This window comes from Haematobia irritans, chromosome 4 (genome assembly GCF_050003625.1).
Source record: "Haematobia irritans isolate KBUSLIRL chromosome 4, ASM5000362v1, whole genome shotgun sequence".
Taxonomy (NCBI): domain Eukaryota; kingdom Metazoa; phylum Arthropoda; class Insecta; order Diptera; family Muscidae; genus Haematobia; species Haematobia irritans.
In genome coordinates this window covers 69,239,402-69,256,789 of record NC_134400.1, presented here as the reverse complement: position 1 = coordinate 69,256,789, position 17,388 = coordinate 69,239,402, and the positions used below count along the sequence as shown (strand labels likewise).

Below are 17,388 nucleotides of genomic sequence, written 5' to 3'. Positions count from 1 at the left end.
ACATTCGAGTGCCCTCTTTTATTCACACCTGAATTCTTTTGGGCAGTCCCCGTAGGGGATAACGATGGTTTGGCTACGTTGGTTGCGGATACGTCAGCAGGAGCCGTATCAGCCCCCGACGGAGGGACAACTTTCTGCGTCGGTACTACCCCTGGTGAAGAGGCGACGACTGGGGTCATCCCGACGTCAGGGACCTGCTCGATGGCTGGTAACGGCTCGCGAAGAACCGGTGCAACATTATTTTCTAAAATCTCTCTTTCCTCATCGGACATCGGGACGTCATCTTCGTAATCAGGGAGAGTCTTAATAATTTCCCTCATATCTTCCATTGTACTGCGAAAAGAAAGATGACGCTTACTATATGAACGATCGAAAACTATTCGGTCAGTATGACCAATTTTACCACCGGTCGTCTTACAACACCGTTTGCCGTTCTCACGTCTGCAACTCTAACGCGACCGTCAGATCCTGGGTGGACGTCATCCACACGACCTAATTTCCACGATGTAGGAGGCAATTGCTCATCACGAATTACTACCAAGTCCCCTACTTCGATATCACGCTGCGGAAATTTCCATTTATACCTTTTCTGTAAGCCTTTCAAATATTCATCTTTCCACCGTAAGCAGAACTGTTGCGACAGCGCCTTCATTTTCCTAAATCGATGCACCAAATGAAGTGGTGATTCCTCCTCTAACTGTTCAGGAGGCGCCAAGATCGGAGATCCTACCAAAAAATGGCCAGGCGTAAGTGCCACCAACTCTTGAGAACTTTCACTCATCGGGCACAACGTCCTAGAATTTAAACAAGCCTCAATTCTCGAAAGAACAGTCGAAAACTCTTCAAATGTATATTTGAATCCAGATGCATGTTTCCTAAAATGCGTCTTGAAGCTTTTGACAGCAGCTTCCCAGAGACCACCCATATGTGGCGCCCCGGCAGGGATAAACTGCCAGGAAAGCTGCTGAAACTGGTATGCGGAACACACCTTATCACGTCCTTCTTTAAAAACACATCTCAAATCCTTTTCCATTTCGCGTGAAGCGCCTACAAAATTTGTACCATTATCCGAAAAAATGGTCTTGGGACAACCGCGTCGAGATATAAATCTGTGAAAAGCGGCCAGAAACGTTGTCGTAGACAAGTCTGATGTGGCTTCCAAGTGTATGGCCTTCGTCGAAAAGCATACAAAAACGCAAACATAACCCTTTGTTATCTTACATGCGCGCCCTATAAATGACTTAATTTCGAAAGGCCCCGCAAAATCAACGCCAGTCGTAGTAAACGGTCTGGTAAGTACAGTTCTCTCCGGTGGGAGAGCCGCCATGATCTGCGTACAAGACTTCTTCCTATCCAACAGACACCGTTTACACCGGTTAATAGTCGATCTAATCAAAGATGTTAAACGAGGAATCCAATACTCAATCCGAATAAGACGTAGAACCAACTGGTTCCCTCCGTGAATAGATATGTCGTGAACATATTTCACTAGTAACCTAGCGAATCTACTATTATACGGCACTATAATTGGATGTCGCTCACTATACGACAGGGTAGGACACCTACTCAAACGACCATTCAACCTCATAACCCCCTCCTCATCCAGGAATGGATTCAATGACAACAGCGAGCTCCAGGAACCTAACGGTTTCTTTTCCATCAAAAAACGGCACTCATCCGGATAATGAGCCCTTTGAGAAAGAACAGCTAGACGTAATCTCACTGCCTTTAATTCGGTTGCCGTCAACGTCGTGTCGTGATACACATTTCGACTAGCATGTGAATAATGGGTCCTGTGATAAAACCTAAATATATATGCGATGACTCGTAGAGCCCTATCTAACGAAGAAAATCTCTCTAAAATGTCCTCATAGTTCGTAAAAAACGATGCGTGAGTCTTGACCGCCCGTACCTCAACGTCAGTCTCAAGAGGGGTGAAATCATTTATATCCCACTGAGAACTATCTGAGCAGAGCCACTCTGGTCCATGCCACCAAAGCGACGAAACCGCCAACTCTGCAGGCGACACTCCGCGACTTCCCAAGTCGGCCGGATTGTCCTCAGAGCGAACATGGTACCAATTCTGTCCCCCAGTATTCTCCTGAATCCTACATACGCGATTCGCAACGAAAGTAGACCACGTAGATGGCGTCTTTCGAAGCCAAGAGCGGACGATCGTAGAATCCGTCCAACAATAAACACGGCGAAACTCAATATCTAGCTCCCTGGCTATAGACTTGTAAAGTTCGGAGGCCAAAACTGCCCCACAAAGCTCCAATCGTGGCAAAGATATAGATTTGATGGGGGCTACCTTAGTCTTACAAGATAGCAAATGGGTGAAGATTTGTCCCTGCGGCGTAACCACACGAACATATACTACCCCCGCGTATGCTTTTTCCGAGGCGTCGGAAAAAACATGTAATTCTACTTCACAGTCTGTGGAGTAATTGACCCATCGAGGAATACGAACGTGATTCACATCCTGATAGGTCTCGACAAACTTTCGCCATTGTCGCTCAGTTTGTAACGGAAGAGACTCGTCCCATCCTATCTTATCCAACCAAACCTGTTGCATAATTATCTTCGCCACTATAATAACTGGCCCCAGCCAGCCTACAGGGTCAAATAGCCTAGCTATAGCCGATAAAACCTCCCTCTTCGTAAACCGAGATTTCCGCTCAATCGGTTTCATCTCAAAATAAAATAAGTCCAACTGCGCATTCCACCTAATGCCCAACGGTTTCGAACTACTGGCCTCAACAAACTCCAGTAATTTGGCGTCAACCAAATGGTCAGCCGGAAGCGATTCTAAAATGGCTAGCTCATTAGAAGTCCACTTCCTCAGTTCAAACTTTGCCGATGATAGTACTCTAATCAATTGGTCCCTAGATTCAACAGCAGTATCCACGTCATGGTATCCTGTCAAAACATCATCCACGTACATGCACCTTCGTAGAATATGTGCCGCGTGGGGATAGTCATCTTCGGAGTCATCGGCCAATTGCAATAACGTCCGTATGGCTAAATAGGGAGCACAATTCACTCCAAATGTCACGGTCTGCAGCTCATAGTCTTGTACATCTTTTTGTGGGGAGTCCCTAAAGACAATTCGCTGCAGAGAAGTATGGGCCGAATTTACCCTAATTTGGCGGTACATCTGTGTGATGTCGCAATTAAAAACATATCTGAAAAATCTCCACCTCAAAATCAAATGAACCAATTCCAATTGTAATGTGGGTCCCACATAAAGAATGTCGTTCAGACTTTTACCATTTGAGGTCTTATGCGAAGCATTAAAGACAACTCGAAGTTTGGACGTCAATTTGTCCGGATTGATCACCGGGTGGTGTGGCAAATAACACACAGTTTGATCTGCAGGAGAAGTCGACGACACTGGTCTCATATGTTGCAAGTCCAAATATTCTTTAATCACCCCGTCATACATTAATTTTGTTTCAGGCTTTCGTAAAAGCGAAGCCTCACCACGAATAAACTGCTTCAAACAACTTGTCCGCGAATGTCCAAGCAAAACTTGTCCCTTTAATTCGGGTTTTATCGGAAGAGTCACTACGTATCTTCCATCGGAATCCCTATATGTGGTATTCTTAAAATTTTCTTCACAAAATTTATCTGCGGGAGAACAAATTGCCCGTCTTGGTAAGTCCTCTAATTCCCAAAACCGAAGAAGAGTCTTGTCAAGACCATCTTCTTCCATAAATTCAACAGTCGTTGAAAAAACTGTCACACTGGAAGTGGGAATTGAACCAGTAATGAGCCAACCGAAGACTGTCTGTTGAGCAATCAACGAACCTAAAATGCCGGAGCGAACCCCCTGTAATATAATTCTGGGATACACGTCTGCCCCCAACAATAGATCAACCGGACGACTATCGAACAGATTAGGATCAGCTAAACGTAAATTAGGCAAACGTGACATATAATTCCGACTCACTTGGAAAGACGGTAAATTCCCAGAAATCTTAGGCAGGACCAACGCAGTCGCCTCTACCAAGACCGATTCATCTATTGGTGACCCTATACTCAGAGGGCAAATACCGCGAGAAGTTATCGAAACCGATTGATTCACGCCCGATATCGAAGACGTCGCACTCGTTATCGAAATCCTAAGCAACTTTTGCATTTTTTCGGTAATAAAGGAGGCTTCCGATGCTGGGTCAATAAGAGCCCGAGCTGGGTACGTCATACCCTGATGAACGATGTTCACCATAGCCGTCCCTAATAGTACCGACCTGTTCTGGGAAACATGAAATACTTGCCTGGCCGAAGTGCCAGACACAATTCCAGACGAAGTGGAAGGCTGCGGATCAATCAAACCGCTAGAATCCGTAGGACGAGCGGCCGAAACTGTCGAGGACGTAGTCGCCACATTCGTAGAATGGTAAGAATCTCGATGAAGCAAAGTATGATGCCTTCCTTGACACTTCTCACAACTGCGAGATGTAGCACAGTTGTTAACGTCATGTCTACGAGATAGACAATTGAAACAACAGCGGTACCGTTTCACTGCAGTCAACCGATCATTCACAGAAAGATTCCTAAATCTCGGACAAACACGAAGATGATGGCTTTGTCGTGGACAAAGAACACACATCTTATCGACGGAATCTCTAGAAGAATGAGAAGTGTATTGCGAATTACGCGACCTAGATGGCGAAGATTTCGGAGCTGCATTCGTAAAATGCGTTCGCAGTTTCCTGCCATCAGTTTTCTTCGAAGCATCGATACCCTTCAAATCGCGGAGACACGTGAGTGTCTGAATCCTTTCCGTAAGAAAACGATCCATGTCCACCCAAGACGACAACGCAGACTTATCACTTATACCCTGTTCCCACAAAGTAACACTAATCTTCGGTAGACGTTGCACACACAAATATATCAAAATCGGATCCCAATCGTTCGTAGGAACGTTATTCACAGCCATCGCCGAAATACATGCATTTATACCACGCTGCAAGTTCTTCAACCCAGAACTTGTCTCAGTGTCTAAGACCGGAAGGTCAAAAAGTAGTTTCAACTGATTGCTGACTAAAATTCTCAAGTTGTCATAAGTTTCCTTTAACGTCCTCCAAGCTAACTCGAAACTCCTATCAGTGAGAGGAAATCTTCTTACAACTTCACGGGCGTCGCCACTAGTCTTTTTGAGCAAATGACACAAGCGCTCAATATCACTCAGACGGGAATTTTTTACATAAACAGCAGTAAACAAATCCCTAAATGTTGGCCAAGACTGAAAGTCACCATCGAAAACCTCAATATCGCATGGTGGTAAAGCCAAACTATGGACCGCACCATGGTCAACACCTAACAAAAGAGAATTTCCCGATACATCCACATTACCAGAACGAGCAGAAATATCCGCCACATCGGCCTGCTGTATAGGAGTTGACGCCCTAGGAACGGCTTTTAGACCGTCTATTTTCCTTTCGATAGAGGAAACAACACGAATATAGGCATCATAAGTTGCCTCATACTTGCCGTCAGCAGATTCTACCTTTCCCTTATCTGAATCCTCCTGAAGATCGTCTAAACACTCCTCATACCTCTCTTTCACTTTCTCCCAGAGTGATTTCGCCTCTTCGACCTGAGCCCTTAGAGAATAAACATCTAAATTCTCCTCCTTCAAAGAGCTAACCCGTGTCCCAAACTTCACAACCGCATCAGCGGCTCTAATGAATCGCGCGAATGTATTAACTGGCATATTGAAAATAATTTAGCGTCACAAAAATTCACAAAAACTCGTAAAGTATGTGAACACGCACTTATCGACAGCGAAAACTGGCCGAAAAATCAATAAATTTGCACAAAATGCCCAAAAATGCAAAAACAAAAATTTACAAAATTTTTCTTTCAGTGTATCAAATTCTCACACTGCACCGAAATTACCACAAAATTTCTTAAAGTGTAAACAATTGTTCGTAAAACAACCACTTCAAAACTTAAAATCAAAAATTTCAAACAATTTGTAAACTATTGGACTATTTTTCTCTCAGTGTAGAGACAATTAATTTTCGTTCAGTGTACCGAATCACAAAATATTTTCCCCTTGTACAAAAATAGGCAACTTATTCAAGTTGAATTCAAAAAATCTCAAAATTCTACTAAAATTTTCAAACTATTTCTCTCAGTGTAAGAATGAATTTACGAAAATTACGCTCAGTGTACCGAAGAATACTGACTGCCGCCAATTTGTATCAAAACTTCACACACGAAAACCAAATAATCAAAACAATTCAACAACTTATAAGAAATTATAAAAAATGTCTGTAAGACCAAATGTAGGGTGCACGGACTGTAAAATACACCTCTACACTTCCACGCCAAATAATCTCCCCAAAAAAAATTAAAAATCACAAATAATAAAAAATATAGAAATAAAAATATATATACGTAATATATACGATAAAATAAAAATTATACGATCGTACCGGACCGCCTGTAGGGTGCACAGTGACCAAAACGATAATTTTTACTAATGCGCGTAACGCTAATGGGTCATACAACACGATAACCCAAAAAACTCAATTTCAAAAATTTTTATAATTTTCTTCAAAATATTTACGACTCGCGGCCCCGTGAGGGTTAACAAATAAACCAAAGAAACACAGCTCAAAAAAAATATGTATGTATATACGTGTGTGTATCACTGATCATACGTAGGTATGTAATTCAAACGTTGACTGCAGTGACGATTGATGTTTGTTTACAATAGTAATACGACCAACAGAGCCTTTGGAGTCTGCGTGTATTTTGTTATTGTTTTATTTACTTCAAGTTAAAGGCAACGTAATTGCAAATAATGTTTTGAAGTAAATAAGCACTGTCAACGTTTAAATTCACCACACAACACCAATATATACAATAGATTTTTCACTTTTTATTTTGATTATTCTTTCACTTGAATATCATTTAACAAAACGAAATTAAACAAACGAAAGAAATGTACGTACGTATGTAGCAACGAATGTGTGTTTTTTGAAATGCAATTTGCCGTCGGCAAAACGAAATAATTGTATCGATGTTGTAAAACGACCGCGGTTTAAATTTAAAAACACTCGCGATTTGCTCAATTATTTTAATAAAACACTGACATACGCACCTGTGTGTTGATAAATAATTATTTAAATAATTTTTCAAATGAAATCTTCCACAAATATGGCTGAAAAGTGGCTGCTTTTTTGTTGTTGCTTCACAATATCAGCACTTTCCTTTGAAAAAAAGACAAAACAAAATCCTTTATTAATTGCTGTAAGCAAGTATCCGGTTCGAAGGACCAATGAATGCGTAGCACCGAGAAATAAAATAAATAAAAACACAAGGATTTAGTTTTTCTTTTCAATAATGTTTCAATAAAACGTAATTTTATTGAATTTTTTGGGAGATTAATTTACCTTTTACAAAACAATCGTTGGACGGACGTAATCCAGTAACGAACAATAACAAAAGCTTAGATGCCGCAAGACCGTAATGGCGCGACTCGTTAGAAAAATGTAACGAATTGTGCTGAAAGCACAGAGCTGCATCCAGAGCTTAGGGTACATTTTCTAGCGAGGGGGAAATTGTCATTTTACAAGATTTTAAGTCCCCATCTAACGAATAAATTTTGACCTTACGAATTTGAACTTAAACAGGTGGATTTGTCGATCTTTTTGGGGTGGTCACGAATTAAAGTCCATTTCGCCCTAGGACGCATATTTAAGGAGATATGGGCAAAATAACTTTTTCATATAAAAATTGCAATTTTTTTAGATTTGAGCGGATTATTAAATTTTTTGGGGTGTTACGAATTAAAGTCCTTTTCGCTCTAGGACGCGTATATACGAAGATATGGGCAAAATAAGATTTTCAGATAAAAATTTCAATTTTTTTAGGTTTTGGGAGGATTATTCAATTTTTTTGGGGGTGGTCATGAATAAAAGTCCTTTTCGCGCTAGGGCGCTTAGTTTAGGAGATATGGGCAAAATAAGTTTTTCATATGAAAATTTAAATTTTTTTAGGTTTTGGGTGGATTTGTCGATATTTTTGGGGTGGTCACGAATTAAAGTCCATTTCGCCCTAGGACGCATATTTAAGGAGATATGGGCAAAATAACTTTTTCATATAAAAATTGCAATTTCATATAAAAATTGCAATTTTTTTAGGTGTTGAGCGGATTATTAAATTTTTTGGGGTGTTACGAATTAAAGTCCTTTTCGCTCTAGGACGCGTCTATACGAAGATGTGGGCAAAATAAGATTTTCAGATAAAAATTTCAATTTTTTTAGGTTTTGGGAGGATTATTCAATTTTTTTGGGGGTGGTCATGAATTAAAGTCCTTTTCGCGCTAGGGCGCTTAGTTTAGGAGATATGGGCAAAATAAGTTTTTCATATCAAAATTTTAATTTTAAGGTTTTGGGTGGATTTGTCAATTTTTTGGGGGTGGTCACGAATTAAAGTCCTTTTCGCCCTAGGACGTATATTTAAGGAGATATGGGCAAAATAACTTTTTCATATAAAAATTGAAATTGTTTTAGGTTTTGAGCGGATTATTAAATTTTTTGGAGTGTTACGAATTAAAGTCCTCTTCGCTCTAGGACGCGTATATACGAAGATATGGGCAAAATAAGTTTTTCAGATAAAAATTTCAATTTTTTTAGGTTTTGGGAGGATTATTCAAGTTTTTTGGGGGTGGTCATGAATTAAAGTCCTTTTCGCGCTAGGGCGCTTAGTTTAGGAGATATGGGCAAAATAAGTTTTTCATATCAAAATTTAAATTTTTTTAGGTTTTGGGTGGATTTGTCGATCTTTTTGGGGTGGTCACGAATTAAAGTCCATTTCGCCCTAGGACGCATATTTAAGGAGATATGGGCAAAATAACTTTTTCATATAAAAATTGCAATTTTTTTAGATTTGAGCGGATTATTAAATTTTTTGGGGTGTTACGAATTAAAGTCCTTTTCGCTCTAGGACGCGTATATACGAAGATATGGGCAAAATAAGATTTTCAGATAAAAATTTCAATTTTTTTAGGTTTTGGGAGGATTATTCAATTTTTTTTGGGGGTGGTCATGAATTAAAGTCCTCTTCGTGCTAGGGCGCTTAGTTTAGGAGATATGGGCAAAATAAGTTTTTCATATCAAAATTTAAATTTTTTTAGGTTTTGGGTGGATTTGTCGATCTTTTTGGGGTGGTCACGAATTAAAGTCCATTTCGCTCTAGGACGCATATTTAAGGAGATATGGGCAAAATAACTTTTTCATATAAAAATTGCAATTTTTTTAGGTGTTGAGCGGATTATTAAATTTTTTGGGGTGTTACGAATTAAAGTCCTTTTCGCTCTAGGACGCGTATATACGAAGATATGGGCAAAATAAGATTTTCAGATAAAAATTTCAATTTTTTTAGGTTTTGGGAGGATTATTCAATTTTTTTGGGGGTGGTCATGAATAAAAGTCCTTTTCGCGCTAGGGCGCTTAGTTTAGGAGATATGGGCAAAATAAGTTTTTCATATGAAAATTTAAATTTTTTTAGGTTTTGGGTGGATTTGTCGATATTTTTGGGGTGGTCACGAATTAAAGTCCATTTCGCCCTAGGACGCATATTTAAGGAGATATGGGCAAAATAACTTTTTCATATAAAAATTGCAATTTCATATAAAAATTGCAATTTTTTTAGGTTTTGAGCGGATTATTAAATTTTTTGGGGTGTTACGAATTAAAGTCTTTTTCGCTCTAAGACGCGTATATACGAAGATATAGGCAAAATAAGATTTTCAGATAAAAATTTCAATTTTTTTAGGTTTTGGGAGGATTATTCAATTTTTTTGGGGGTGGTCATGAATTAAAGTCCTTTTCGAGCTAGGGCGCTTAGTTTAGGAGATATGGGCAAAATAAGTTTTTCATATCAAAATTTAAATTTTTTTAGGTTTTGGGTGGATTTGTCAATTTTTTGGGGGTGGTCACGAATTAAAGTCCTTTTCGCCCTTGGACGTATATTTAAGGAGATATGGGCAAAATAATTTTCATATAAAAATTGCAATTTTTTTAGGTTTTGAGCGGATTATTAAATTTTTTGGGGTGTTACGAATTAAAGCCCTTTTCGCTCTAGGACGCGTCTATACGAAGATGTGGGCAAAATAATTTTTTCAGATAAAAATTTCAATTTTTTTAGGTTTTGGGAGGATTATTCAATTTTTTGGGGGTGGCCATGAATTAAAGTCCTTTCCGCGCTAGGGCGCTTAGTTTAGGAGATATGGGCAAAATAAGTTTTTCATATCAAAATTTAATTTTTTTTAGGTTTTGGGTGGATTTGTCGATCTTTTTGGGGTGGTCACGAATTAAAGTCCATTTCGCCCTAGGACGCATATTTAAGGAGATATGGGCAAAATAACTTTTTCATATAAAAATTGCAATTTCATATAAAAATTGCAATTTTTTTAGGTTTTGAGCGGATTATTAAATTTTTTGGGGTGTTACGAATTAAAGTCTTTTTCGCTCTAAGACGCGTATATACGAAGATATAGGCAAAATAAGATTTTCAGATAAAAATTTCAATTTTTTTAGGTTTTGGGAGGATTATTCAATTTTTTTGGGGGTGGTCATGAATTAAAGTCCTTTTCGAGCTAGGGCGCTTAGTTTAGGAGATATGGGCAAAATAAGTTTTTCATATCAAAATTTAAATTTTTTTAGGTTTTGGGTGGATTTGTCAATTTTTTGGGGGTGGTCACGAATTAAAGTCCTTTTCGCCCTTGGACGTATATTTAAGGAGATATGGGCAAAATAATTTTCATATAAAAATTGCAATTTTTTTAGGTTTTGAGCGGATTATTAAATTTTTTGGGGTGTTACGAATTAAAGCCCTTTTCGCTCTAGGACGCGTCTATACGAAGATGTGGGCAAAATAAGATTTTCAGATAAAAATTTCAATTTTTTTAGGTTTTGGGAGGATTTTTTTGGGGGTGGTCATGAATTAAAGTCCTTTTCGCGCTAGGGCGCTTGTTTAGGAGATATGGGCAAAATAAGTTTTTCATATAAAAATTTAAATTTTTTTTAGGTGTTGGGTGGATTTGTCACTTTTTTGGGTGTGGTCACGAATTAAAGTCCTTTTCGCCCTAGGACGTATATTTAAGGAGATATGGGCAAAATAACTTTTTCATATAAAAATTGCAATTTTTTTCGGTTTTGAGCGGATTATTAAATTTTTTGGGGTGTTACGAATTAAAGTCCTTTTCGCTCTAGGACGCGTATATACGAAGATATGGGCAAAATAATTTTTTCAGATAAAAATTTCAATTTTTTTAGGTTTTGGGAGGATTATTCAATTTTTTGGGGGTGGCCATGAATTAAAGTCCTTTCCGCGCTAGGGCGCTTAGTTTAGGAGATATGGGCAAAATAAGTTTTTCATATCAAAATTTAAATTTTTTTAGGTTTTGGGTGGATTTGTCGATCTTTTTGGGGTGGACACGAATTAAAGTCCATTTCGCTCTAGGACGCATATTTAAGGAGATATGGGCAAAATAACTTTTTCATATAAAAATTGCAATTTTTTTAGGTGTTGAGCGGATTATTACGCTCAACACGCATATTTAAGGAGATATGGGCAAAATAACTTTTTCATATAAAAATTGCAATTTCATATAAAAATTGCAATTTTTTTAGGTTTTGAGCGGATTATTAAATTTTTTGGGGTGTTACGAATTAAAGTCTTTTTCGCTCTAGGACGCGTATATACGAAGATATAGGCAAAATAAGATTTTCAGATAAAAATTTCAATTTTTTTAGGTTTTGGGAGGATTATTCAATTTTTTTGGGGGTGGTCATGAATTAAAGTCCTTTTCGAGCTAGGGCGCTTAGTTTAGGAGATATGGGCAAAATAAGTTTTTCATATCAAAATTTAAATTTTTTTAGGTTTTGGGTGGATTTGTCAATTTTTTGGGGGTGGTCACGAATTAAAGTCCTTTTCGCCCTTGGACGTATATTTAAGGAGATATGGGCAAAATAATTTTCATATAAAAATTGCAATTTTTTTAGGTTTTGAGCGGATTATTAAATTTTTTGGGGTGTTACGAATTAAAGCCCTTTTCGCTCTAGGACGCGTCTATACGAAGATGTGGGCAAAATAAGATTTTCAGATAAAAATTTCAATTTTTTTAGGTTTTGGGAGGATTTTTTTGGGGGTGGTCATGAATTAAAGTCCTTTTCGCGCTAGGGCGCTTGTTTAGGAGATATGGGCAAAATAAGTTTTTCATATAAAAATTTAAATTTTTTTTAGGTGTTGGGTGGATTTGTCACTTTTTTGGGTGTGGTCACGAATTAAAGTCCTTTTCGCCCTAGGACGTATATTTAAGGAGATATGGGCAAAATAACTTTTTCATATAAAAATTGCAATTTTTTTCGGTTTTGAGCGGATTATTAAATTTTTTGGGGTGTTACGAATTAAAGTCCTTTTCGCTCTAGGACGCGTATATACGAAGATATGGGCAAAATAATTTTTTCAGATAAAAATTTCAATTTTTTTAGGTTTTGGGAGGATTATTCAATTTTTTGGGGGTGGCCATGAATTAAAGTCCTTTCCGCGCTAGGGCGCTTAGTTTAGGAGATATGGGCAAAATAAGTTTTTCATATCAAAATTTAAATTTTTTTAGGTTTTGGGTGGATTTGTCGATCTTTTTGGGGTGGTCACGAATTAAAGTCCATTTCGCTCTAGGACGCATATTTAAGGAGATATGGGCAAAATAACTTTTTCATATAAAAATTGCAATTTTTTTAGGTGTTGAGCGGATTATTAAATTTTTTGGGGTGTTACGAATTAAAGTCCTTTTCGCTCTAGGACGAGTATATACGAAGATATGGGCAAAATAAGATTTTCAGATAAAAATTTCAATTTTTTTAGGTTTTGGGGGGATTATTCAATTTTTTTGGGGGTGGTCATGAATTAAAGTCCTTTTCGCGCTAGGGCGCTTAGTTTAGGAGATATGGGCAAAATAAGTTTTTCATATCAAAATTTAAATTTTTTAGGTTTTGGGTGGATTTGTCAATTTTTTGGGGGTGGTCACGAATTAAAGTCCTTTTCGCCCTAGGACGTATATTTAAGGAGATATGGGCAAAATAACTTTTTCATATAAAAATTGAAATTGTTTTAGGTTTTGAGCGGATTATTAAATTTTTTGGAGTGTTACGAATTAAAGTCCTTTTCGCTCTAGGACGCGTATATACGAAGATATGGGCAAAATAAGTTTTTCAGATAAAAATTTCAATTTTTTTAGGTTTTGGGAGGATTATTCAAGTTTTTTGGGGGTGGTCATGAATTAAAGTCCTTTTCGCGCTAGGGCGCTTAGTTTAGGAGATACGGGCAAAATAAGTTTTTCATATCAAAATTTAAATTTTTTTAGGTTTTGGGTGGATTTGTCGATCTTTTTGGGGTGGTCACGAATTAAAGTCCATTTCGCCCTAGGACGCATATTTAAGGAGATATGGGCAAAATAACTTTTTCATATAAAAATTGCAATTTTTTTAGATTTGAGCGGATTATTAAATTTTTTGGGGTGTTACGAATTAAAGTCCTTTTCGCTCTAGGACGCGTATATACGAAGATATGGGCAAAATAAGATTTTCAGATAAAAATTTCAATTTATTTAGGTTTTGGGAGGATTATTCAATTTTTTTTTGGGGGTGGTCATGAATTAAAGTCCTTTTCGTGCTAGGGCGCTTAGTTTAGGAGATATGGGCAAAATAAGTTTTTCATATCAAAATTTAAATTTTTTTAGGTTTTGGGTGGATTTGTCGATCTTTTCGGGGTGGTCACGAATTAAAGTCCATTTCGCTCTAGGACGCATATTTAAGGAGATATGGGCAAAATAACTTTTTCATATAAAAATTGCAATTTTTTTAGGTTTTGAGCGGATTATTAAATTTTTTGGGGTGTTACGAATTAAAGTCCTTTTCGCTCTAGGACGCGTATATACGAAGATATGGGCAAAATAAGATTTTCAGATAAAAATTTCAATTTTTTTAGGTTTTGGGGGGATTATTCAATTTTTTTGGGGGTGGTCATGAATTAAAGTCCTTTTCGCGCTAGGGCGCTTAGTTTAGGAGATATGGGCAAAATAAGTTTTTCATATAAAAATTTAAATTTTTTAGGTTTTGGGTGGATTTGTCAATTTTTTGGGGGTGGTCACGAATTAAAGTCCTTTTCGCCCTAGGACGTATATTTAAGGAGATATGGGCAAAATAACTTTTTCATATAAAAATTGAAATTGTTTTAGGTTTTGAGCGGATTATTAAATTTTTTGGAGTGTTACGAATTAAAGTCCTTTTCGCTCTAGGACGCGTATATACGAAGATATGGGCAAAATAAGTTTTTCAGATAAAAATTTCAATTTTTTTAGGTTTTGGGAGGATTATTCAAGTTTTTTGGGGGTGGTCATGAATTAAAGTCCTTTTCGCGCTAGGGCGCTTAGATTAGGAGATATGGGCAAAATAAGTTTTTCATATCAAAATTTAAATTTTTTTAGGTTTTGGTGGATTTGTCGATCTTTTTGGGGTGGTCACGAATTAAAGTCCATTTCGCCCTAGGACGCATATTTAAGGAGATATGGGCAAAATAACTTTTTCATATAAAAATTGCAATTTTTTTAGATTTGAGCGGATTATTAAATTTTTTGGGGTGTTACGAATTAAAGTCCTTTTCGCTCTAGGACGCGTATATACGAAGATATGGGCAAAATAAGATTTTCAGATAAAAATTTCAATTTATTTAGGTTTTGGGAGGATTATTCAATTTTTTTTGGGGGTGGTCATGAATTAAAGTGCTTTTCGTGCTAGGGCGCTTAGTTTAGGAGATATGGGCAAAATAAGTTTTTCATATCAAAATTTAAATTTTTTTAGGTTTTGGGTGGATTTGTCGATCTTTTCGGGGTGGTCACGAATTAAAGTCCATTTCGCTCTAGGACGCATATTTAAGGAGATATGGGCAAAATAACTTTTTCATATAAAAATTGCAATTTTTTTAGGTTTTGAGCGGATTATTAAATTTTTTGGGGTGTTACGAATTAAAGTCCTTTTCGCTCTAGGACGCGTATATACGAAGATATGGGCAAAATAAGATTTTCAGATAAACATTTAAATTTTTTTAGGTTTTGGGAGGATTATTCAATTTTTTTTGGGGGTGGTCATGAATTAAAGTGCTTTTCGTGCTAGGGCGCTTAGTTTAGGAGATATGGGCAAAATAAGTTTTTCATATCAAAATTTAAATTTTTTTAGGTTTTGGGTGGATTTGTCGATCTTTTCGGGGTGGTCACGAATTAAAGTCCATTTCGCTCTAGGACGCATATTTAAGGAGATATGGGCAAAATAACTTTTTCATATAAAAATTGCAATTTTTTTAGGTTTTGAGCGGATTATTAAATTTTTTGGGGTGTTACGAATTAAAGTCCTTTTCGCTCTAGGACGCGTATATACGAAGATATGGGCAAAATAAGATTTTCAGATAAACATTTAAATTTTTTTAGGTTTTGGGAGGATTATTCAATTTTTTTGGGGGTGGTCATGAATTAAAGTCCTTTTCGCGCTAGGGCGCTTAGTTTAGGAGATATGGGAAAAATAAGTTTTTCATATCAAAATTTAAATTTTTTTGGGTTTTGGGTTGATTTGTCAATTTTTTGGGGGTGGTCACGAATTAAAGTCCTTTTCGCCCTAGGACGTATATTTAAGGAGATATGGGCAAAATAACTTTTTCATATAAAAATTGCAATTTTTTTAGGTTTTGAGCGGATTATTAAATTTTTTGGGGTGTTACGAATTAAAGTGCTTTTCGCTCTAGGACGCGTATATCCGAAGATATGGGCAAAATAAGATTTTCAGATAAAAATTTTAATTTTTTTAGGTTTTGGGAGGATTATTCAATTTTTTTGGGGGTGGTCATGAATTAAAGTCCTTTTCGAGCTAGGGCGCTTAGTTTAGGAGATATGGGCAAAATAAGTTTTTCATATCAAAATTTAAATTTTTTTTAGGTTTTGGGTGGATTTGTCAATTTTTTGGGGGTGGTCACAAATTAAAGTCCTTTTCGCCCTAGGACGTATATTTAAGGAGATACGGGCAAAATAACTTTTTCATATAAAAATTGTAATTTTTTTAGATTTAAACGGATTATTAAATTTTTTGGGGTGTTACGAATTAAAGTCCTTTTCGCTCTAGGACGCGTATATACGAAGATATGGGCAAAATAAAATTTTCAGATAAAAATTTCAATTTTTTTAGGTTTTGGGAGGATTATTCAATTTTTTTGGGGGTGGTCATGAATTAAAGTCCTTTTCGTGCTAGGGCGCTTAGTTTAGGAGATATGGGCAAAATAAGTTTTTCATATCAAAATTTATTTTTTTTTAGGTTTTGGGTGGATTTGTCAATTTTTTGGGGGTGGTCACGATTTAAACTCCATTTCGCCCTAGGACGCATATTTAAGGAGATATGGGCAAAATAACTTTTTCATATAAAAATTGCAATTTTTTTAGGTTTTGGGAGGATTATTCAATTTTTTTGGGGGTGGTCATGAATTAAAGTCCTTTTCGCGCTAGGGCGCTTAGTTTAGGAGATATGGGCAAAATAAGTTTTTCATATCAAAATTTAAATTTTTTTAGTTTTTTTTGGAGTGTTACGAATTAAAGTCCTTTTCGCTCTAGGACGCGTATATACGAAGATATGGGCAAAATAAGTTTTTCAGATAAAAATTTAAATTTTTTTAGGTTTTGGGAGAATTATTCAATTTTTTTGGGGGTGGTCATGAATTAAAGTCCTTTTCGCGCTAGGGCGCTTAGTTTAGGAGATATGGGCAAAATAAGTTTTTCATATAAAAATTTAAATTTTTTTAGGTGTTGGGTGGATTTGTCAATTTTTTGGGTGTGGTCACGAATTAAAGTCCTTTTCGCCCTAGGACGTATATTTAAGGAGATATGGGCAAAATAACTTTTTCATATAAAAATTGCAATTTTTTTCGGTTTTGAGCGGATTATTAAATTTTTTGGGGTGTTACGAATTAAAGTCCTTTTCGCTCTAGGACGCGTATATACGAAGATATGGGCAAAATAAGTTTTTCAGATAAAAATTTCAATTTTTTTAGGTTTTGGGAGGATTATTCAAGTTTTTTGTGGGTGGTCATGAATTAAAGTCCTTTTCGCGCTAGGGCGCTTAGTTTAGGAGATATGGGCAAAATAAGTTTTTCATATCAAAATTTAAATTTTTTTAGGTTTTGGGTGGATTTGTCGATCTTTTTGGGGTGGTCACGAATTAAAGTCCATTTCGCCCTAGGGCGCATATTTAAGGAGATATGGGCAAAATAACTTTTTCATATAAAAATTGCAATTTTTTTAGATTTGAGCGGATTATTAAATTTTTTGGG

At 36.7% G+C, this 17,388-nt stretch overlaps 1 protein-coding gene across 1 annotated transcript; it reads right to left on the bottom strand.

The window, feature by feature from the left end:
• Positions 1-376: 376 nt before the first annotated feature.
• LOC142235551 (uncharacterized) lies at positions 377-5,719 on the bottom strand. The gene has a single exon (XM_075306802.1). The coding sequence runs from the start codon at positions 5,717-5,719 to the stop codon at positions 377-379; it is 5,343 nt and encodes a 1,780-aa protein (XP_075162917.1).
• Between the last annotated feature and the right edge of the window lie 11,669 nt (positions 5,720-17,388).